Source organism: Rhinolophus sinicus, chromosome 9, assembly GCF_057876585.1.
Source record: "Rhinolophus sinicus isolate RSI-liver-muscle chromosome 9, RSI-T2T, whole genome shotgun sequence".
In the NCBI taxonomy this organism is placed as follows: Eukaryota; Metazoa; Chordata; class Mammalia; order Chiroptera; family Rhinolophidae; genus Rhinolophus; species Rhinolophus sinicus.
In genome coordinates this window covers 29,621,759-29,646,763 of record NC_142509.1, presented here as the reverse complement: position 1 = coordinate 29,646,763, position 25,005 = coordinate 29,621,759, and the positions used below count along the sequence as shown (strand labels likewise).

Genomic DNA, 25,005 nt, shown 5'->3' with positions numbered 1-25,005 from the left:
AGTTTTAGGCGTGCAGGGACCAGAAAGGTAAGAATAACACCAGGAGAGTGCGCTTTCACTGTAGCCATGAGAAGAGAATGCTCCCAAAAGGAGGAAGTGGTCAGTGATCACATATGCTGCTAAGAGACCAAGTTAAGAGAAGACAGATGTGCCTGACATGATAAATCAATGTCTGTTGTATGCATAGATGGATGGATGGATACATGGGAGGACAGATGGACACATGGATGGGTGCAGAGGTGCCTGGATGGGCACATGGGTGTATGGATGGATATGTGTATAAATAAATGGATGGGTATATGGATGTATGTGTAGGTGCAGGATGGATATGCACAGGTGCAGGATGGATGGGTACAGAGATGGATACATACATGGATGGATGCAGGGATAAATGGGTATCCGGAGGGGGGCATGGATGTAGTGGCCCCAGCCACAGAGAATTCTGGTTATTTCCTCAGCAAGGAACTCCTTCTCGCCTTCCTACAGCCATTCCCTCTGTCTGGAGAACTTTCTAGGCCACTTCCTCTCCCCGACACATTCTTCAGATCTCAGTTCAAATGTCACTTCCTCAGAGAGACCGTCTGACTACTCTAGCTAACATGCCTCTCTCGCTACTTTCTTCACGATGTAATTCTCAACTCATCTCAATTCTGTGTTTAAAGGTCTCTCTATGGTTCAGTCCACAAAAGCAGGGCCTTGTTTATCATTTCTAAATCTTCAGCACTCAGCATAGAAGGGTCTCGGTACCTTTAAAATGGATGGATGGATGGATGGATGGATGGATGGATGGATGGATGGATGGATACGTAGATGAACAAAGGAATGTTTGGATGGGTAGGTGGATGAATGGATGGGTAGGTGGGTGGATAGATGAATGAATGGATAAGTCGATGGATGGAAGGAAGGAAAGAAGGACGAGAGGGAGGAGCAAAGGAAAAAATAGAAAGGGAAGAGGTTGAAAGGGAGGAAGAAAGAATCGATGAATGAATGAATGAATGAATGAATGAATGAATGCACCCCAGTCCCTTCTAATCTATAATCATGACAACTGCCCCCTTGACCTAGTCTCACTCCACCTCTTCTCGGCCAGCAGCTGACAAAGCCTACGGTGCTTACAGAGAAGATGCCCAACCCTCCGAGGCACTAAAGGACTTCAGTTCTGTCTTTGCCATGACAATTCTGCTGTGCAGCCTCAGTCAGAGTTGCGACAACAGCCGTTAGCTTGTTCCTGTTTCACTGTCTTAGATAAGCGAGGCAGGGTCAGGCTGCCGGGAACCAGGAAGGAGGACAAAGGGAGATTTTAAAAGAAAAAGAGGAGGAAAAAAACACTCTCACAGGCAAACAAACAACAAACAAGCACTGTTAAAATACACTGCTTCTCGGGAGAGGGTCAAGTACCCTACTGGAAATATTCAGAAGATGACAAGCGGGAGACACATGAAGTCTGAAACGTGACCTCGATGCAGCTCTGCCTGACATCAGCAGAGACAGGTCTCAGCAGTGGGCAAGAGCTTTTTAAAAACATACACGCACACAGAAAACTGATTTCCGTGTTAGGGCTCCCATTTTCCTATACTTTCTGTTTAACCCTTGAGGAAAGAAGCTGTCTCTTTTACAGATCTGTTCTCAGGAGCCCTGAATTCAACTTCTGCCTTCACACAGTCATGATACAAGCTAGAAAGCCAGGAGGAAAGAGAACCCAATCTGCCTTTTTGAAAGGGAAAAAGGAGAAGGAAGAGCTGTTCCCGAAAGTCTGAAGACTGGACTTGGATATCTTGGAAATGCCAACCCTCATAACACAGTTGGCCCCCTGAGCAGCTCCTGGGCTCTCCTCTCCGTATGCAGCTATAAGCTGGACCTCTGCCTGGTAGACACATCCTGCCACCAAAATAACCTCATCTACACAGGGATGGCACAGGCCACACAGGGATGGTACTTTGGATCTCAGGCACAGGAGTCTACGAACTGGCCTGAACACTTACTAGTTGTGTACCTCTGGCAGTGGCTTAGCTATTAGCCTCAGTTTTCTCACCTGTTAAATGGAGATAATAATAATAATGACCAAGTCATTCTGAGGAATAAGTTAGACAATCCATGCCAAGGGCCTGGCACAGTGTAATAGTTGATCAATGTTGGCTGTTATTATTATTGTTGTTGTTGATTATTCTTTTATTTACTACTTAGAAAGCACTTTGTATATGTAAATGCCTTGTAACTCATTAAACATTCATAACAACCCTATGAGGTTATTATGAGTATTTAATGAGTTAGTAGTGCTCTCCTCATTTTGTAGAAGAGGACCCAGAGCGGTTAAGTAACTTGCACAAGGTCACACAGCTACTAGGTGGCAGAGCTGGTTCTCCAACCTCAGCTGACCGATTCCAGAGTCTATGGTCCTACTAGGTCCTGCATTATGCTGAAGCATGACCCTTCCACAATTCAGTTATTGTAACTCCTGCCCAAGCCAGTATCTCATATTATCTTTCCAACCTCCTGGTGAGGTAAATACAGCCAGAACTCATATTGTTCCCATTTTACACACTCTAACACTGAGGAGCAGAGTACTTGAAGACTCTCCTGTTAACTCTAAGAGCTATCATCGAAGTCCATGAGGCCAGGTCTCTGTGCTTGTTCACTCCTGTGTCCCCAGAGCCTAGCATGGTCCTGGCACAGAGGAAGTCCTCAGTGGGTATCACTCCAATATCAGCTCTTCCTTTAAACAGCATTTCCCAAAGCCTGCTTCCTGAGACACTGTCTCAACACACGCTCAGTGAAAAGAGAAACCACAGCCAAGTTCGGGCGGAATCATGAGGTTATAAGTAAAATCACAGTGCATAGCAAGTTACTAATTACAGTGGTCCTTGGTTTTCGAACGTCTCCATTGACGAACATTTAGGTCTAGGAACGCCGTAAACCCGGAAGTAAATGCTTGGGTTTTCGAACACGACTCAGAAGTCAAACATGTCACATGACTTCCGCTGAGTGCAAGATCTTGAGTCCTAGCTGTCGGCTGTTTTCGAACGTTTCAGAACTTGTGGATTACGTTCGAAAACCGAGGTACCACTGTATACCAAGAAAGCACTACAGGAAAAAAAACCTGTTTGATATTTTTTTTTTTTTGTAAATACAACCCTTCAACATCCTTTAGAAAATTTTGCCCTGGATAGTAATTTAATTACTAAGCCATTTTGTTGAGTGCTTACTGTATACCGGGCACTTTCTTTATACTGGGGGTGCCAAAAAAATGTATATGCATTTTAAGAGATGTTATCTCTTAAGCAGTCGTTTGCCATAATCAGAAGTGTCTGGACTTCTTTGAGCACCTCTTGTAATTGCAGAAGTCAAACGCGACTTGTATTCACCTTTAATTATTGGTATATATTATTACAATTAATACAGTTTTTTTCCTTTCTTAAGGTGTGTATACATTTTTTTGGCACTCTCTGTATATTGTAACTCATTAAATTCTTAAAATCCTCCTAGAATTGAGTTTTATAATTATCCCCATTTCACAGATAAGGAAGCACAGATCTCTAAACTTCTTTATCAAAGCAAATGTAAAAACCTTGGACCTGCCCTTGTGGCGAAGCTGTCCTCAGTTACAAAGGCAGCCAGTATCCAAGGTCAACTGGTCCCTCTGGGGACCTCTGGGATCTCTCATCCCTGACCTCAGGCCCTCAAAGGGCATCCAGTAGCCAGGTGATATGGCTGTCCAGTGGTACTTGCCCAGATACTCTATGCAATGCACCAGAGGCAGGTCCTTCTTCTCTGGCCAGTCAATGCACCAGCCATCTGTTGTCCTCTGTGAAAACAGGAACTGTGCCCTGGATAAATATTCTAGTGCTAACATTCCCATTGGCCTCAGAAGGTAGGGAGTCGATTCCAAAAGGATGTAGTTCTGGAGGGTCTGGGAGACAGTTAAGGTGGGTATAAAAATGGAAAGGGTCCAAATAACCCAGCTCCAAAGCTACCGGCGGGTGGGGTGACCTTGTGATACCATTCGGTCTGATGAATCCAGTCAACCACCCACTGCCATTAAGCCATGGCTTGAAACTAATCACCATAGAATAAAGACACAGACATCACCGTTCCTGTCCTTAGGGTTCTACTCACCTGGCCCCTTGCCTCTCTCGCTAACTAACGTCATTTCCTTCTAAAATCTAACCAAGCTATGAGTGACAGCCTCTCTAAAGAGACCGATGTGACTTCAGCCACAAACTTAAGATAACAGAGGGTATGGTGCTGTTTGGTTTTTTATATGCATATATATATATATATATATATATATATATATATATATATATATACACACAATTTTTCTGTTATTATTATTAATACTGTCATTTCCATTGACAAATTCTGCCTGTCTTGGGAAAGAAAGAAAGCAGAAAACTCACTCAGGAAAAACCAGACTCAAAGGAAATTTAATTAAATAAACAGATTTCTTGACTGTAAAAGAGATGTGACATGTCCCCAAATCTAACTTCCTCCCATGCCCCTGTCTCCTGGGGAACTGGCAGAGCATGAAAAATCCAAATACTTCCCCCAGCACAAGAAACTCTCTAATGTTATTATTAAATCATGTCCACTCAGGCAGAACTTGTTTCATTTTGTTCTTTCTTTCCCCTTCCCAATAAATGCATTTGAAAAGAACGTTTGGGTTATTGCTTAGCTTTCTTCTTCCATCCTACTTTTTGACTGATGATGTCTCTCTACCGGCATTCAGTGATTTCTTGCCTTAGCTGGGAAGTTTTGTGTAAGCATCACAGTGGCAGAAATCTCCAACCTGGCCCATCTCACCAGAGGCGAGGGAGGGGCAGCCCAGGACATCTCTTCTCGGTCTCTCCGAGATCTGGACCTTGTGGCTTTGGTGCCTGTACTTCTTTCTGTGTCTATAAATTGGGGCCACAAATGCCAGGCCCTTAAGTCACACAAAAAGACAGCGTGGGAAAATGAGGTGGCATTGCAAGAGAAGTATAATAATCGTGGAGGAGAGCTGGAAGCATTAAAAGAGACAGGATAAATGAAGAGTAAAATAATCCTGCAGGAAAGCTGGAAGCATTGAAAGAGATCAGATAGGTGAAGAAATCCAACAATAATAATAATTACCCAATAATAACGATAGCAAGGTACCAGGTATCAGGAGCCAGGGGGAACTCCATGCCAGGCCCTGCACTTTGCATATTTTAGCTCACTTAAACCTCACCACAAGCCAAGAAGTAGGGACAATTATGATCCGAATATTCAGGCCAGGAAATGATGGTTCAGACAGATGAAATGACTCACCCAAGGCCACAAAGCTGGTACCTCTCATACAATGCTGGGAACAAGGTAGGTATTTAATTACTGCTGGTTAAAGCTGAATGTACAAGTGAATTACATACTAAAGTAGCATCATCTTTTGATTGCCACAACCTCTGTAGACAGCTAACCTGGCTCTATTTTCAAAGGCATGTCATTAAAGGTACTTGATTGTGTTTGTATAAAGTTTGTATCAGGTTTGCATACCCGTGTTTTGGGGTAGGACGGCAGGGCTCCAGGGAATTTATTTTAAAAAAAAATGATCCTGCCTCTTCTTTGCTAAGGGCCCCAAATAAAGCTGGTGCTTCAGACCCAGTCGTCATCAATAAAAGTAACGGCCCCTCCCAATTCTAGGTACATGACAGCTGGCAAAGCACTTTTTAGACCTCACCCTGTTCCATCCTCATCAAGGAAGGCTCCAGCAGGTAAGGAGAACAAGCCTTCCAATTTTCTTTCTTAAAGGGAGAAACTGAGGCTCGAGTGATGTGACTTCCTTCGGTAACCGGGAAATAGGCGAGAGCGATTCACAGCAGATCGCGGATCCAAATCCAGGGTTCCCTGCTCTGAGCTGTTTTTCCACCAAGAGGGACTATGCCACCACCTACATCTGGGGGGAGGTGATGGGTCCAAGAGAGAAGCAGCTGGTGGCTGTGAAATCCAGGGATGTTCTGTGGCCTGAGAAGCCATCAAACCAGCAATGCAGGCACAAAATGCAGAGCAGATGGTCAGCAGTATCGATGTTGAACCTTGTCCCTGCTCATGCTGATATTCTGACACCCCAGCTTCCCCTGCCGGCTCCTCGGGATTTCCTCCAGCTTGCTAACAATCAGGTGCTCCGGCTCACACAACCCTTTCACCTCCACAGCCTCATCCACAAGGCCCACCCTCGTCCCCACTGTGCAGATGGGAACACTGAGGCCCAGAGAAGTAAACTGACCTCCCAAGGTGACAAGCAGGTAAGTTGCAGGAGCCCAGAATTTAAAACCAGGGCCGTGTGACAGCACAGCCAGTGCTCAGTGGCATGAGGCCATTTTGTGGAAAAGTCCCCCACGCTTCCTTCCTTTTCCTCTCCTGCTCAGTGGGCCCCACTCTCAGCACGTACCAGAGATCACCTCTGGTTGCTGGGACTGAGGAACAAAGCCCTTCAGACCTCAAAAATGGTTAAAAATGTAACTCAGCCGACTGGGAAAAGAGAATGTCGAGATCAAATAGACAACCATGATTCCCTCCGACTGTATCGACGCCCAGGTCTTCCCTTCCCCTGACTGCATTTAAAGAAAGTTTCCCAGGCAGCCACCACTCTTACCTGACCCTGGGAAAGCTCTGTTTGAGCCAGACTATGAGACATAATATAGTGCAAGTAGCATTACCACTTATTACCAAGCTTTTATATGCATCTCTTCCCAGCATCCTCAACCCCGCCTTTCAAGCACGATACAGGTCCTATTGTAGTGTTCCTGTACAAGCGGTCCAAAGAGGTCAGGCCAGCAACTGCCTGAAACCACAGAGCAGGACTCCCCTTCAGACTCCAGGCCTTGTCCCCACCCGCTGCTAGCGTCACCTCACCTCTCCCTCCCTCTCACCTTCCTCCAGGCCCAACCCATGTGCAACCTGCTCAGTGGCTCTGGTCCAATCTCCTCCTAGGATACCAAACCACCCACTACCTGGGCATGGGCCACCCAATGGGTTCAAGTTCCTCAAAAATCGTGTACAAGTTCACAAAGCACACAGGCTTTCAGCAGACCTGACTGAGTGCAGCTCAGTGACCTTGGCCAAGCAACTTCCGTAGAGCCCTTGAGCTCTCAATAAATGCCACTCCCTTTCTTTCTATCCTGCAGAGTCTGGGGCGTGGTATGAAGCAGTGGTTACACACCAATCTCCTGAGTATAATGCTGCTTTGTGACTTGCCTAAGCTGTGCAGCCTTGGCCAAATTCATCGACCTCTCTGAACCTCACCTCCTCCCTTTCAATAAGGATAAAGGAGGCTATATCCATGGAAAGTCTTTGCACACAGTATGTCTAACACATCGTACCCATGGAGCAATGCCTGTACATGGCAGGGAACAATAACCATCTGTGCAGAGACACATGGGGTGCCACATTCATCGACACCGTGAATATTTGGAAACTCCCACTGGACACGAAGCCCTTCCTTCATAAGGAATCCTCCAATCTCCTCCATCCCAACCTTTTCTGGCCCTGCCCGTATGCCCTAACTCCCCTTTGCCGAAATCCCAGTGTCTCAGCAGAGAACTGGCATCACCAGGGACCTGACTGCCTTGTTGAATGAAGCCCATGAGCAGGGGTTACAAGGAATTCCACTTAAATTCCTCTTCCACCTGCCAGTCATGGGTGCAAGGCTCAAAGAAAAAGAGACGTAGTTGGGTAAGGTTCCAGCATTTTCCCTATGGACTACGTCCTTCTTTCCGGGGGAAAAAAAATCCACTTTTCCACTGACTTCAGCACTGAACATCTACCGGCAGCTTTTACAACACAAAATGATCCAAAAAGATATTGAAAAAAAAAGGCCCCAAATATATTGCAAAAAAAGAAAAAAATTTTTTTGAGCTATGATGATTTGAAAGGGAAAAAAAAAAAAACCACCCCGAGCAGATTTGAGATTTTGGCATTTGATGGCAATAAAACAAAATAATCAACCCAAGAAGAAAGGGAAGAAGCCCAATCACAGACTATCATCCTTGAAACTCAGGGTAGCCATTCCTTCCTCTACAAAGCGTCCCCTGGCCTCACGGGCTGGGCTGGGCTGGGCCCCTCCCCTGGGTCCTCCCAGTCCCCCCACCTTCCCCCTGGTCTATGAAGAGTAACGATGACACTAACGCCATGAATGAGCACTTCCTACAGCTTCCGAGCTGAGGCCGGATAACAAGAAGGAGCCAGCCCATGAAAGAGTGTTGCTGGCAGAAGAAACTTCAAGCGCAAAGGTGGGAACTACTTATGTTCAAAGCATCCAAGAAAGGTGCCACTGAGTTGATACGGGGTTCAATACAACAATAACAACAGTCGGAAGACAGGATGTGACCTGTAGAGCTGTCCATGACAGTGGGGACCTGATGACTGCTGTCAGCTCACTGACCCTGCATGAAGGTCAAACCTGAGACATGGAATCATGGGGGAAGGGCTTACAGACCACCCTTCCTGTCCCCAGGCATTTGACAGACCTGGACACGAGACTCAGCCAGGCCATGTGGCTAGTCCAGGCTCCCACCGCCAGACGAGTCAGGGGAGGGCAGAACCCAAGCGTCCGGCCTCCATCCCTGACCTCTCTTCACTACTGTCCCCTTTGGTGAGACGTTTCTAGGGAAAGGGTGATTGGGAGCTGCTGACCCGCACAACTGAAGTTTTAACAAGTGTGTGTGTGTGTGTGTGTGTGTGTGTGTGTGTGTGTACATGCGAGCACACACTGTTGGGAGGGTGGCAAGGTTCCTCCTAGCTTTCCTCTGGTTCCTGTAAATTTGACTAAGGACCCCTGGGAAAACCATGCTCTGGGCCTGAGAAGCTCAAGTCCAACTCAATTACAGTTTTCTGTGCTTTCACACAACCTCCGTCTTCACAAAATTTCCTGGCTTTCATCTGGCCTCAGAATTACTTAAGCTGTCACCACCGTCGTCATCCAAGCCAGAGCTCATCAGCTAAGCGACGCCTGGAGCAGTTCGGAGAAGTTAAGGCAGCAGTTCTCAACCGGGAACACTTGACATCTGGAGGCATTTTTGATTTCACGGCCGGGGTGGGGTGGGGTCAGGGGTCGGATGCTATGGGCATCTAGCAAGTAGAAGCCAGGGATGCTGCTTAAACGCTACAGTGCACAAGACGGCCCCCACCACAAAGAAATATCCATCACCAAGCACCTACAGTCCCAAAGTTGAGAAACTCTCCGCTAGTTCTTTACATTCTATCACTGGAGACCCCCAAGGAAATCTCCTACCTGGGGCCTGAGAGCTGGTGAGCTTGGCATCCGATGGCACGAACGATGATCACTATTCTTAAGCGTCCCCCAGCCCACAGTCTGCAGGGAGGAAGGCCCAATGTCACCCTGCAAATCTCCTGCCTGGAAGCCCCTTCGTGTAAAAGCTTGCTCACTCTGGGGGTATACACATAGGCCCACGGTTCTATAAAAGACGGGGGACTTTTCCAACCTCTCACAGATGTCAAAGGAAGACTGTGATTGATTATTACCTTTTTTCTGCTTCAAAATGCCTGTTTCAAAGACTGGGGCTCTGATGGGGTAAGGGCTAGACCAAGTTCACTACAGCTCCGTGGGCCAGAAAGGACTCACAGGCCAGGCTCAGAACTCACATGCTTTCCTGACTGTGCCACAAACTGACCAGGCCGCCTGATCAAAGATCCAGGAGCCCAACCCCTTGCCAACTGCGGCCCATATCTTCTTGTATCAATGTGCCCCAGGGCTTGGCATGTGGCAAAAGCTAAGACGTTGATTTCAGTTGAACCAAATCCTGCTTCTCTTCATAGCTTTTCTGTTAACAAGCTCCGGGACGGCTCCCACACAACTGGAGTCGCCCCACTGGCCCCAAGTTCTTTCCAGATGTCTTCGGAGGGAAGGAAGCGATAGTCTCTTCGGAGCTCTCTTTGCATCTCCAAGAGTTATTATTTGGAGACTTCTCTGCAAGGTTTCCTCTTTACAGCTCACTTCCTTCTCTTAATTGGTCTTCAGTGTGGCAGGAAGGCCAGCGCGCGAGCTTCAGTGACATGAACGCTGCAGGAAGGTTAGGGGCAGCAAAACCCCGTCGGAGCCAACTGGAGGCGGGCGGGAACCAGGAGCCTGCCCCGACGCGGTGCAGTGCAGCTCACCCAAAGCCAGCCAGGAAAAGAGGCCAAAGGTGCCCCCCTCCAAGTTTTCAGCCTGCCCAGGATGCTCAGAATTGAGCCCACACTTGTTCCCTGCCGTAACTGAGTTAAACCTCTCTCTTCTCTGGGACTCAGTTTTTCCTTAGTTGAATGAGGAGAGGCTCTTTCTGGTTTGCACGTCCATGTAGGTCTTTTTATGTGGCACGAGCAAAGTCTTTGGCGCCTCGACTGAGGGGAGATTATCAGGCAACGTCCTCTGGCGACCATCACGAATCATGAGGAGGAAGCCGGCTGGATGGCGTCCAAAACAATAAATGCAGGCAGGAAAAAGCATCCAAGTGTTTGCAGCCAAACAGCTGTTTTTTTCCTAACTTTTTCAACCAAGGAGCCTAGGGCTTAAAGCAAAAATACCTGCCACTCAGCTCCTCTGCCCTCCGTGACGAGGAGAAAGTCTTTCGAAGTCAGAGGTTGAAAACCAATCTGTCAGCCCGTCACCCAGGGCGCCCTGGTATCCAGTTACAAAGCCTGTCCACCTCATTTCTCCTCCAAAAAGTACCCAACAGAGAAAGGAACAACAAAAGTGCTACAGAAAGAAAAGAATCAGATGAAGAGCTAACCTGAGCTCGGTTCCCAAGGGGAGAGCGGACGTGGGGTTGGGAAGTATCAACAGGTCTCTGTGTGACTGGGGGGAGGGAGGCCGTGTCGGGTTTCCTTTTCCAAGTGAGGCGTGAGGTCAGTAAGGAGATCTGCTGGACTGTGAGGCACCCCATATTCAGAATCTCATTGGGATGGCGGGGGGACACGTTCACCCAAACAGAACCACGGACCCCTAAATGAGAGTGACCCTCCAGGGCCATTAACCAGATGTCACTCCAGAGATGAGTTCAGTCTGGTGGGGAACAGACAAGAAAAGGTGGCACGTAAGACACTGCATAATGAAAGCATGTGTTTGGGGTGAAGCTGGAGTGAGTTCGAGCACAGGCTCTACACAGTAGTAGCTGTGTGACCCCAGGCAAGTTACTTCACCTTTCTGGGCATATCCATCCTTCCAGGCCTTTCTCCCTTCCCCTGAGCACTTAGTATAGTAAGTGCTCATAAATGGAAGCTCCATATAAATGCTGTACCACTGTACAAACAGTAATTCACCCTCACCACAGAGTTCACGGATAATGCCTCCCTACCTCTTTATTTATGTACTTATACCCTCCTCCCAAAGGAAGTTATTCATTATATGAGACTGAGATCTCTCCTAATTTAGAGCATGTGTGTATTGGTTTTAGCTAAACCTTACCATTTCTTGCTTGGTCTTTTACAAGAGTTAGCACATATTTTAAAGCCAGATAGTACATATTTTAGGCTTTCTGGATCATTCAGTCTCTGGCACATGACTCCATTCTGCTGTTGTAGTGTGAAACCAGCCACAGACAACATGTAAGCAAATGGGCGGGGTGGCGTTCCAATAACACTTTATTTACAAAAGCAAGCAGAGGGCCGAATGTGACCAGTGGACTGTAGTCAGCTGACCCTTATTTTGGAGAATTACCTTTCATTATACATTCGTATAAGGTCTATACGCCTATAATAAATTCTTTTTCCCATTCCCCCGTGCTGGTTCTGCTCCCCAATGAACTTCTCACTGATACAGCTACCAGCAGAAGCAACACCGTCCCTGTTCCAGGACTAGCTTTAAGAGAACTGGCAGCTCCAATGTCCTCCCTCTTGGAACGCTCACTCCCACTGTCCGAAGCCCAAGCCTCACAGAAAGGAACCACATGGGCACTCCAGCAGACAGTCCAGGTTGAATTCTCACCCAACAACCAATGCCAACTGCCACCCATGCATGTGTGCTATCTTGAATGTTCCAGGCCAGTCAAGCCCAAACACAGGGAACCAAAGACCTCCCAAGCAGAGCTCCACCAACTCAGGATATCATGAGAGGTAACCACGCTAAGCCACGATGTTTTGGGATGGATTCTTACACAGCAACAAGTCTCCAGAACACTTCCCATGGTTCAGCCACACGGGCCTTCTTTCTGCTTCTTAAAAGTGCTTGAGAGACTTGCAGGACCCATTTCCTCGCTCAGAATGTTCTTCTCCTCGATCTCCTCATATCCGGTTCCTTCTTATCACTCAAGCCTTAGTTTACTGTCATCTCCCCCACACAAGCCCACTGGGATGGTCCCTTCAGTGTGTCAACCTGGCTACGCGAGAGTCCCCCGTTAGTCAATCACATATTATCTATTAATCTAGGTATTTTATAGACGTGATTTAAAGTCTATAATCCACTGATTTTTATGAGTGAGTAAGGGAGATCATCCTCGATCATTGGGATGGGCCTGATTCAATCCGTCGAAAAGCGTTAAGAGAAAAAAATGGAGGCTTCCCTGAAGAAAAAGAAATTTCACCCACAGACAGCAACTTCAGTTCATGCCCAGGAGTCCAGCCAGCCCTTCCTGACAGCGTCTGGGTCTCAGACGTACGCAGCCAGCCTCCACCGTCGCATAAGCCCACTCCTTGCACTAAATTTTATTACATTTATCCTACTGCTTCTGCTTCTCTGGTAGCACGCGGACTGACACCACCCACGGTGACCATCCCGTCAAAGCTGGCCACCTAGTCCCCATTAGATCACTCCATGTTAATTTCCCTCATAGAACTGATCACCATGTGATATTTTTCCTAGCATTTCCCTCAATATATTCTAGAGTGGCTCTGGCCAATAGCACTTCCTGTGATGATGGGCACATCCTAGAACGGCGCCTATTTCCAATAGGGTAGCCACGTGGCCACGTGGCTATGGATCCCTTGAAATGTGCTCGTGTGACTGAAGAGGTGAATTTTTCATTGGATTTCATTTTAATGAATACAAGGTTAACTTCCGCATGCGTCTCGAGGCCACCCCGTTGGACAGCTCAGGTCTAGAACACAAGGGCCATGACAGCAGGAAGCTGGTGAGCCTCAGCCACCGGGACGTCCCTCATTCCTGACCCCGACCAACACAGAGGAAGACCAATCAATATTTACAGTGAACAAATGAGCCATTAGCGGGTGAGTGTGGTTGCCTTAGGTTTCTGTCACTCGCACTGGAGAATACTAACGTGGTCCTGCATCTGTGTAAGGGATTCCTGAGAACCCACAGAGCAGGACGGCTGGGGAACATAGTGAGGAGAGAGGACGGACGTCGGTGCCGGAACACTCCAGACTCTGCTGGCTTTGGGAGGGGTGGCTCTTCCGCAGCTGCCCAGCCCTCCCAAAGTTAAAAGCAACTGGAACAATAAGACAATCAAGACTGCGCCTACCCTTTGTTCTCGTCAAAGGCAGGCAGGTTCTGGTGGGTTTCATTCACTGCCCACGCTGGGAGGCGGCAAGCAAGCATCTGAGGCTATTTTGGGGCCACTTTGCATCCTGTTTCCTCCTGGCTGCCAGGTCTCCTCCTGGACACTCAGGAGAGGAGGAACTAGAGGGGGCCCAACAGTAAGCTCTTGGGAGGCTTTTAGGGTGTGGGGGTACCTCTCTGCCAGCGGCACCCTGGCCTTCTCTCTCTCCCGCTGCATGGCTCCCTGAGCTTCTTCTCAGACCTACCAGCACCTTGCTCTAAGTCACCCACCTACTCTGCAGCCAGTGTCTGTTTCAAAACTGGACAAGTGATCCAGATATCTTCTACTCAAAGCTCTGCAATGCAAGCTCCGTGCCATGGTCTGCCATGGGGTGCCCATCTGTCTGATCTCAGCTCCCACCATTCTCCCCAGCATTCCCAGTGGGCCCACCACACTGGTCTCTCTGGTACAGGCCCGCTCCTGCCACAAGAGCCACAAAGCACTTCCACATGTTATTAGGTGAACTCTTCCTTTCTTAGATCTCAGCTCCATCTTGAAGCCCCAAGAGAGTCCCCAAGCCCTGGAACCCAGCACAGTGCCAGATGCATAGCAAGTGATTGATAAATATGTACGGGAGAGAGGAAGAGAAGGAGGAAAACAAGGTCTTTCATTATGTGCTACCTGGGTTTTTCCTTGAGAAAGTGAAAATGCAAATGACCACACATTATTATTAGGCTGAAAACAATCAAAGGGCTATGCTCTTCCAGCAGCCAAATCAATTTCACCTTAGGACCTAAGCTCTGTAGTGACCGTTGGGGAGGGGGGCTGAGGGCCACGGAAAAATTGCTTGGGGTTCTGATTTTTTTTTTTTTTGGCCAGGGAAAGGTGGGCCACCTCTAGAGAACCATCAAGCCATACAGAGCGGGGAAATAGTTTCTAAAGATGCAGCAATGTTGACAGAGACAGTGGTTCAGAGAGAAGGGAAATCAAAGAAAAACAAAGAATTAGCAGAATTCGTAAAGCTGAAGCCCAAGGGCCCTTTGGAGAAAAAGAGAGAGGAGGATGGAAAGAAAGTAGAGGAAAGTGAGATGGAGTCAGAGAAAGGCTACAGGACCCTGGCGATGATGGTAGTGGTGATGGTGGTGATGGTGACAATGGTGGTGATGGTGGTGACGGTGGTAACAGTGGTGGTAGTGATGGAAATTGATGGTGGCTGTAGGATGGGGCTGGGGACGGTGCTAAGGATGAAGATGACAGTAACAGTGAGGGTTATCATGCACCTGATTCAGGCAGCCCCTGTGCTTTGCCTGCATCATCTCAGGTAATTCTCCCAACAAGCAATAGGGTAGAAATGATCATTTCCATCCTACGATTTAGGAAACTCATCTCAGAATCACAGAAATACTGTACTCAAAGTCACATAGCTAATAAGTAGGAGACCCAGAATTTGGCAGTTACACCCAAGTTTGACTCCAGCTTCCATATTCTTGGCAAACGATTGAGGACTGAGAAGGAGAAAGTAGAGTGGAAAACTGAAGCGGATGGAGGTCTTCCCTGACCACTTTATTAATCCACCCTGTCCCCCCATTCCCAGAGGTCACTACTGACCTCCCTTAGCCTGCTCCACTTTTCCTTTTCTCCGCAGCACTTATTCTAACAGGCTTTATAATGTACATGCTTATTACGGTTATAATTTATCATGTCTCTCCCCACTAGAATGTCAACTCCATGAGGTCAGATAGCTAAGCATGCACTTTCAGAGGTTATCATACTCTGGCATCCAGCAGACATTCAATAAATTTTGCCGAATGAGTCAATTAATGTTTTTTTGGTTTCAGGCCACAGCTGATATGATAAGGAAAGGTTAAGATATCCTGGCTTTGGGGTGCCTTGAGCTCGTTCAAGGATTGAGGAAGTATTCTTTGGTTTCAGGCTAAGGAGGCTCTAATAAGCTAAGAGAAGGAAATAAAGGGTTAAGTTCTCCTACCTTTGGGGCTTCGTGGACACTGGGAAATAAAGATATCCCCAAAACTCAAGGAGAAAACTAAGATTACAGTCACAGCTCTAAAACAAAAGCCACCCCTGTCCTCTAAAGGGGGATGAGGCAGAGATTACACATATTCTTGGTCAGATATTAAGCTTCTTTCTCTCCATAAGACTTTCTCAATACAACTTGTGTTCCTCAGTCATTTAACAAACATGCATTGAGTCCCCACTACACACCTAATTTTAAAATATCTGCTTTCATCACTGTAGACTCCAGCTGAGAGCCGGGGATACCAAGATGAATATGGTATGACCCTCAGAAAGCAAGAGTCTAGTGGGAAAGACACTAGTTTGTCCCCTAGTTTGGGATTACATTACTGGTTAAGGTGAAGGGCAGCAAATGATGGAACCATCTAAAGTTAAGAAGCTTTAAGGAACCAATGATAATGTTTGAGGGAAGAAGAGAATTCAAAACAAGGCTCACTAGAGGATGGCTCACTGCTTCCCCCTGGTGGAGATCAGCAGCAAGCACGCCACACGGCGTTCGCGGTACTTCCTTCAACAAATGCAACCTGGCAAGGTGCTGGGAACAGAGGGGTGAATAGCAGCCCACTGCGCATGTGCTCAGGGAGGTCGTAGGCAGATGAGGGAGTGAGATGAGGAAATTGACAATCATTGTAAGGCATGAACAGTTGGTGATATAAGCATTCATTCATTCATTCATTCATTCATTCATTCATTCAACAAAGTGTGGAGGCCTTGAGGTAGGGCCTGAGGATAAGCACGATTCACAGAGAGGACAAAGGGAATTCTAGGCCCTGGGGGGAGTACCAAGATGTGAAATCCATGCCTGATGTAGGAAACCCTACAAAACTAGATTTATCTGACATTTAGGGCTTGAGGAGGAAACATAAACAGTGGGGGTCCAAACAGAAGCCAAATCCTGAAGTGCTTTGCAATCGGTGGGCAAAGCTGTGTATGTGAAGCCCATGGTGAGTTTTCCTGGGCTACACGCACGAGGAGGAAAGTGTATTGATTCAGAAATATTTATTGAGTCCCTACAATGTGCTGGGACGACCCCTCCCCTCTTGCAGCTTACACTCTAGTGGGAGAGACATCCACTCTTTTTAAAAGACCACGCCCCAAAAAAGGTGACAACTAAAATGTGGCAAGTGGCACTGCTACATACAGGAAGGGCAGAGGTAAAGTATGACATTAAGGAAACTCAGAGTGGAGCGGACAAGGCTTTGCTGAGGTGAGCTTCTCTCCATGCAGACCTTGGTGACAAACGCTACAGGAACTGGGCTAAAATACAGCACTTGGCACTGCTTTCAAGGACCCAGTGGCTCGAAAGCAGGCATCGGAGGCAGGACATCGTAGAGGGAAGAAAGCTCAGTTGCCTGGGAGGGAGGAGGGTCAATGAGATCAGTGTTTTTCAACCTGTAAGTGAGGTGTGAAAATAAAGTGGGGGTCGTTACCAGCATTTGGTAAATGATATAGGATAAAATAGAAGAGAATGTAAGATATTATGCATATTGAGTATTGTCTCATGAAACTTGTTTCAGTTGTACACGTGTACATACGTGTGTGTGCGAGCGTGCACACGTATGGGGATGCAATATAAATCATATTTGTTTCTGTGAGTCTTGATCAAAAAAGTTTGAGAAACCCCAGATGGGAGGCCCCCTCAAGGTCTCACCCAGCCCAGGATGTTAAAAATGACAACGACAGCCCACAGGGGGCTGACATACACGCCTCTCTCAGGCAGAACTGGAGTCCAGCTGCAGTTATAAGGACTTTGCCAAACGCAGTAGCCCAACTCTGATGAGAAGATAGGAACTCTGAAAAGCAGTGAAGAACCTAACCTCAAATGCTTGCCCTCATGCATTATGGGTGGCAGGAGTCGGGGAGGAGGAGAGGCATAAATAGGTGCAAACCTTTTGGAAAGCAACGTGGCAATGTTCACCAGAAGTCTTAAAACATGTAAACGCTTTGCTGCAGGAACCATACTCCTATGAATTCACACTAAAGGAATCGCCACGAATGCACTCAAAGATAACCTTCAAAGCTGTTCACTGCCACCTTACATATAATATGGATATAACCTAAATTTTTATTTATTTATTTGTTTTAAGATTTTATTGGGGAAGAGGTACAGGACTTTATTGGGGAACAGTGTGTACTTCCAGGACTTTTTTCCAAGTCAAGTTGTTGTCCTTTCAGTCTTAGTTGTGGAGGGCACAGCTCAGCTCCAGGTCCAGTTGCTGCTGCTAGTTGCAGGGGGCGCAGCCCACCGTCCCTTGCGGGACTCAAACCATCAACCTTGTGGCTGAGAGGATGCGCTCCAACCAACTGAGCCATTCGGGAGCTCAGCAGCAGCTCAGCTCAAGGTGCCGTGTTCAATCTTAGTTGCAGGGGGCACTGCCCACCATCCCTTGAGGGAGTCCAGGAGTTGAACAGGCAACCTTGCGGTTGAGAGCCCACTGGCCCATGTGGGAATCGAACCAGCAGCCTTCGGAGTTAGGAGCATGGAGCTCCAACCACCTGAGCCACCGGGCCAGCCCCCAACCTAAATTTTTAAAAATAGGAGGCCAGTTGAACAAATGGTGGCAGTGTTCCGGCCTTAAAAATGAGGAGGGAATACATTTATTGACAAAGATGTTTATGATATAACATTGTAATTCAGTGCCATTGTTTAAAGGAGATAAAATTGCCAGCTGCTTCTTACTGTAGGTGGAGAAACGTCCCCATGAAGCAGGTTTTGTCTGTATTGCCTGATTGAGTGGCCCCCCTTAGCCATGCAAATGTTAGATGAGTCAACAACATTGGACTAGAATAAGGAATAACATAACCTTTATAGCAAGTCAACTGGGGCAATTTTGTTGTGCCACGTTGTCATGCGGGGTCTCTGGTCCCGCTCCCCACATAAGAACGCAGGATATGGCAAGGCCAAAGAGGAACACCGGAGCCATACATAGGGGAGTCATGCCACTAGACTCTCGCTGGAGGCTGGGACACAGGGGCCACATAATCTGCAATCTGCTGTCCACTTCTCTGCCAACCAACAACCTCTTGTTAACTGCTATCCACGCTTGCTAGCTCAGCCATGGCAGTGATATCAGTGGCTAACAGCTAATTGGTTGCAGCTGATGGCCAACTAGTCACAGCTGATGGCCAACTAGTCACAGCTGATGGCCATCCACTACCCGAGCCAGCACCTTTCCACGTGAGGACGAGAGCCTGGAAACTGCTCTCCTGGCTCTGTCTCCACACACGCCTCCCTCCCCACCCCCCCAAACATATGAAAATATCCAGAGACATTTCTGTTTGTCGAGACTTGGATTGGTGGGCGGGGGTGGGGGTTACTGGTATCTAGTGAGTAGAGACCAGGGGTGCTACTAAACATCCTTCAATGACAGGACAGATCCCAACTCATGGTCTCTTTTGAGGCTGATTATAACACTGACCAAGATCTGCTAGCCAGAAAGAGTACAAAGCAGGGGAGGAGGGGGCACGCAATGGGTGATCTGGGCCAATGACCTGTTTCGAATATGTCCTGTTTTGTTCACTGCGGTAGCCTCAGCACAGCCACCACAAAGCAGCCACTCGATAAATTCTTGCTGGATGTTGCCTGTTGAATCCAGCAGGGGCGTCTATGATAAGCATTCACCTGACTGTGCCAGACTCATGTACAACAGTGACACCTGGTGGCGGGAACTGAAATAACTGCACAGGTGGACCCATAACACTACTTTGGCAGAACTAATCCCTTTACACCGAAAAGTCCCAGGAATTTGTGGGAAAATCATGAGGCTAGAAAGAAGCAGGGAGCCTGTTTCTTTGATATTCTGCTAAGAAAGGCAAACGGGGTTTGAGCAATTCACGGAACAGATCAAAGAAAAATGACAATATACCCTGCTTCCCCGAAAATAAGACCTAGCCGGACCATCAGCTCTGATGCGTCTTTTGGAGCAAAAATTAATAAAAGACCTGGTATTATTATATTATATTATATTATATTATATTATATTATATTATATTATATTATATTATATTATATTATATTATACCAGGTCTTATAGTAAAATAAGACAGTGTCTTATATTAATTTTTGCTCCAAAAGACACATTAGAGCTGATGGTCCGGCTAGGTCTTATTTCTGGGGAAATACATATTTGGACCCCAAACTGATAAAAATAAGTCACAGAGGTTATTGTGTTAGGTGAATTTTAAAACAACCACATTTCAAAATAATTTGTATGGATAATCCTGTCTCTATATTTTCTAAAGAAAGTATATACAAACCCACTGGCTTGGAAGAATTATACCAAAAATTATACCAAAATGACAACGGTAGGTCCCTAGAGGGTAGAGCTTGCGGCAGTTATTTAATTTTTGTTTATCTATTTTCTGATTTATTTTACAATGAATGTATATTATTTATGCCAAAAAAAAAAAGATAAATTAGATGTCAACCCAAAACAAGGCATTTCAGAATGTCTGAGGCAAAACAATCCTGTGAAAAAGGTGAAGGGATTAAGAAGTACAAATTGATAGTTACAAAACAGTCATGGGGATGTAAAGTACAGCATAAGAAATACAGTCAATAATATGGTAATAACTATGTATCATGTCAGATGGGTACTAGGCTTATCAGGATGATCACTTCGTAAGTTATATATAAATGTCTAATCATTATGTTGTACCCCTGCAACTAATATAACATTGTAGGTCAACTGTAATTGAAAACTTAAAAAGTTGTTTAAAAATAAAATAAATTGTGGAAATTAAAAAATAACAAAAAATAAAACGATTCTAGTCTCCTACACACACTCAATATTTCCGTATCCGGACCCTAATTATCCAGAACCAAACAGCCTATAACTTGAGAAGGTCTCCCCTGGGCCAAAGTTCCTGGGAGCTGCCCTGCCCACTCTGGCTTCCGAATCCAGGCCCCTCTCTCCTCCGCTCGTGAGCGGTATTTACCACCCGGAGTGGACTCTGTCTCGTCCTAGCCCGCAGCTACAGGCACAGGAACCTGGCAGATCTGCCCACCCCCTGGGCCGGCTCACCTGACATGTGGACGTTACGGAGGCAGGAGAGGGAGGCATTGAGGCGGGCACACTCCTCCCGGTTGGCTCCATATTTCTCCACGGTCTCACACACCTGCTCATCCGTCATCTCCAAGAGGTCCTCCAGACTCAGCTGGCCCGGAGTGATTTCCTAGGGAGAGAAGAAGGTGGTAAATAGACGTGAAGTGCCTAGAGGGGAGGAACGCCGTCTGAGCCTCCACGCTGCCCTCTAGTGGTACCTAGCGGAACACCGGCACTGTATAGACAGCTGCTGGGCATTAATAGTTGGGTCTATGATTCTGCGGTCAGAGAGGCCTGGGTTTGATCTCAGCTTTGCCACTCATTAGCTAGATGACCTCGAGCAAATCGTTTAACCTGTCTGAGCCTCACTTTACTCACCTGTAAAATGGGAATCTTAAGCACACATGCTTTGTAAGGAAGCACGTATGCTTAGCACGTGGTGCTCCATAAATGGTGGTAATTAATTCTTTTTTAAATAAGTGGTTTTTATTTTTTATTTTTTATTTTTTTTAAGATTTTATTGGGGAAGAGGAACAGGACTTTATTGGGGGAATAGTGTGTACTTTCAGGCCTTTTTTCCAAGTCAAGTTGTCCTTTCAATCTTAGTTGTGGAGGGCGCAGCTCAGCTCCAGGTCCAGTTTAATCATGTCTCCCCATGGGGCTTCTGAACTCCTCATGCGCAAGGCTCCAATTTAATCGTCTTTGAAGGGCCCTCCGTGCCTCCTGCTCAGCTTGGACTTCAGTTGTCTCAAATTCAGGGTGAACCCAGAGCAGAGCAAACTGGACAGCCCAAGTCTCTTGATGGCTGTCCTCCACTCTCTGCTAAATGTTTTGAGCAGGTGTCTTTTCACTGCCACCAGCAACCAACTTCCCAAAATGATGTGTCTCTAGCACCATAATATGAATACACCTTAAAATTTGTCAAACTTCTGTATTTATGCACGAACAAAACAGAGCCTTCACTTTATAGCACTTAATAGTATCCAATGTTTTTACATTTATTATTACTCCTATTATTTGATTCTTATTTAAATAAGAGTTTCAGATAACTGAGGACGGAGATTCTATGGCAATATGTGGAATACTTGTGCCCTCTTGTGGCCAAATCTGTGTACTACAACAAAATCAGACCCACCCCCATTTAAACTGGCAGCCAGAAAGAGGAAAACTGTATTAGCACACAAATTCTATCCAAAAAAAAAGAGGCAGAGCAAAAGCCACGAAGCCCAAGCCGTACCTTTCTAACTGGTGCCTTTCCAACTCAGTAGGGCAGAGGCAGAGAGAGAACAATAATTGGGTCAGTTACAGGTTTTTTCAAATAGGAACACCTTGCAAGTAAGCCCTACTTTTAAGAAAGGCGATGGACCAGGATCTAAAAGTACAAAATGAATCAAATTTAGAAGGGATGTTTCCCAACATAAAAGAATTCGCCTCTTCGCTGCAGGATTCATTTGTGCATTTTATCCTACAATTTACCCTTCCCCCAAAAAATACTCAATTTACATGGATGTTCAGAGTCACCAAAAAAAAAAAAAAAAAAAAAAAAAAACAAGTAATAATGACATCAAAAATGGAGAAAGCCTTAAATGAACCTGGGCCAAAATAGCAGATGCACTTCTGTTTGATGAAATAATAACAATAAATGAAATGGACGGAGTACTGTTTTAAGGGCCTTTCATGGATTTTCTTTTAATGCCACAAAGATCACATAACATAAGTGCATTTATCATTAGTCTGTAACTAGGACACTAAAATTCAGAGAGGTTAAGACACTTGCCCAAAGTCACACAGTAAGTTTGAACCCAGGCAGTCTAGCTTCCTAGCTTTCTCCATACTGCTAGTTCCTCCACAGAAAGGAGACCTCTGGTGGACGCCCACGTGAGCTGCAGACAGAGAGCTGGAACTCGAGCTCTGTCCCCACCTTCTGGCTGGTGGCCTGGGCTCAAGATTCTCACCTACTAAGGTAAGAAGAGCCAGAGCTCAGGTATCTGCAGGGCAGGTAAGTGTAAATGAGCAAAGCTATGAACTTGGGAGTCTGCGGGATCCAAAAGGACAGCAGAATTCAGTTCATTGCCAGCAGACAGGAATTCAGTTCAGGGAGCTCAGCGATCCCATTTTTCAGGAGAAGCCAAAGATCTGGGGTTTTATGCAAATTCTTTCCACTTTTAAATATTGGCTCAAAAAAATGTTTTTTCTTGGAAATGCTATCAGCCAAACAAAAAATTGTCTGTGCATCACATACAGCCTGAGGGCCACCAGATTTCAACTCCTGGTCGAGAAGATTTGTCTGCCTTATTCGCCCCACTTGATAAATAAATGGTCCCAAAAGTTTCTGAAATGCACACAGGGCCATGCAAGTAAATTGTACTGTCTGTACTTATAGAGGGCCTTCCATTTTAAGGACATTCACATGAAACTGCCATCGGGAATGAAATAAGGGAATATACAATCATACACAATCTGGTGTGCATGTGCAAGATGGGTGGGGTGTAGAGGATGGAGGGATGGGGGGCGTCCAGCTCAGGACTGTGAGATCTGGTGGGTTCAGGTGAGATCACTTTGGGACAAGGTCTGAAAAAAGACAAAAGGTGGAAGAGGATCTTCCAGTCGTCTTCAAGCAGGAAGCAAGGAGCAGGGAGCACCTTGAGAAATGGTACTTGGCTCTGCAGGCAGGGGAGCACCCCCTCTTCTCCCCAGCTTGGGGAGGCCCCAGCAATAGGAAAACGAGGGGAGAATGCAATGCTGTCCACCTTAGGCTCTGGAGTCCATCCGAGCTGGTTCTCCTGCCAGCCCTGCCCACTCACTAGCAAGGCGAATCACTTCTCTGAGCCTCAGTTTCCTGCTCTGTACAATGGGGACAATAGTGGCATCTGTGTCAAAAGGTCATTGTGAGGGTCTGAACAGTCTCAGCAGTTGAATGTTGCATGAGAAGCCCTTAGCACGACTCCTGGCATCAAAGATTCAACGAATGTGAGCTGCTTGTTAGGAAGGGCTTAGCCCAGTCACTGGAAACAGTGGGGACCTGGGAGCCGAGAGGGTAAGGAAATCCCACTATCCTAGAGACCTTAAGGATACAGTCCACTCCTTGAGGGTGGACACAAGACAGCATGTGTTCTCATTTCGTTTTGCCGCTGAAGAATCTTCTATTTCTACAGTTTTTAACAACAGCAACAATAATAATAATAATAATAAGTTGACATTTACTGAGTGCTATTAGGTGCCCGAGTGTGAGCTGAACATTTCCCATGGACCATTGCATTTTATGTGCCAGCCACTTAAGAAGAGGAGACAATCATTACCCCATTCAACAGATGAGAAAACTAACGTCCTGAGACTGCAGTATCCAATATGGTGGCTGGCCCCTGTCCAGGATTAAGTAACATTAAACACAATTGAAAATTCAGTTCCTCAGTCACACGCACTAACCGTAATTCAAATGCTCAATAGCTACAGGTGGCTGGTGGCTACCGCATTGGACAGCACAGATAAAAAATATTTCTATCATTGCAGAAAGCACTGCTGGACAGCGCCGGTCTCAGAGGTAAAGTCATCTGGCCAAAGTGACTGAGTTAGTAAGTGGCAGAGATGAACAAAGTTCTGACTCTAGAGCCACACTCTTAATAACCATTCAGACAGCATTAGGGATCCTGTGTGTCTTCATCCAATACATATTAATTGAGGGCCTGCTACTAGTATGTGCCCGGCAAGGCCAAAACCATGCCACTGCCCAAGGGGCTGAGTGCTGGCCGATAGGGGACAGGGGACATGGGGCAGCCTTGGTCACCTCCAGGACTTCCTGGCGTACGTCCACGATCCGGAACCAGTGCCGAAGCTGGGGGAAGCCATCCAGCTCAGCGTTGCGTTCCTGCAGGGCCACCTTCTTTTTGCAGGACAGCTGCCGGCTGAAGTACTTCACCAGCTTGCTCTGCGGAGATACAGATGAGGACACGTCTCTTAGAGGTGCTGCCACAAGGCGGAGAGGCAAGTATCTCCCCACCATACACTCCCCGCACAAACCCCTAACCAACCCCGTATTCTAAAGACCGGTTCAACTACAGTGAACAGGGGACCTGCGTTGGTACCGCTTCAATGAGAGGCCTTTGGAGCTGCATCCATCTCGGCTTCCACTGCACATAGCCTTGGACCCAACCATTCTAATTCTAGGGACTCATCCTCTAGACACCGCGCCCTGTGCAAAATGACCGTGTGGAAGGGTTTCTTACAGATCTGTCTGCCATAGCAAGAGACTGCAAACACCCTGAGGGTCTGTCAGTAGGAGACATAAATGAGGGTTCATGCACACACAGGAACTCTGTGCAGCTATAAAATAAAATGAGGAAATATGCTGTGTACCAATACAGACCGGTCTCCAACACATGTGGATGAAGAAACACACTCTCCCATTCACGTGGGAAATTTCTAGATCTTCGTAAATGCACACACTTTTGGGAAGGAGTCTTAACCCTCTAGGGAAGGGGAAAGAG

The 25,005-nt window shown here is 46.7% G+C and overlaps 1 protein-coding gene across 4 annotated transcripts in view; it reads right to left on the bottom strand.

The window, feature by feature from the left end:
- KSR2 (kinase suppressor of ras 2) overlaps positions 1 to 25,005 on the bottom strand; it is a 354,663-nt gene that overhangs the window by 264,379 nt on the left and 65,279 nt on the right. For 3 of the 4 annotated variants that reach the window (XM_019753947.3, XM_074321394.2, XM_074321395.2), the window contains exons 2-3: positions 24,306 to 24,446; positions 20,501 to 20,651 (exon numbers count right to left, since the gene is read on the bottom strand). In XM_019753947.3, the coding sequence (XP_019609506.2) occupies positions 20,501 to 20,651; positions 24,306 to 24,446 (292 nt within the window). Of the gene's footprint in view, positions 1 to 20,500; positions 20,652 to 21,758; positions 22,002 to 24,305; positions 24,447 to 25,005 lie in introns of those variants that run through there. The other variant, XM_074321397.2, reaches the window with a different exon arrangement.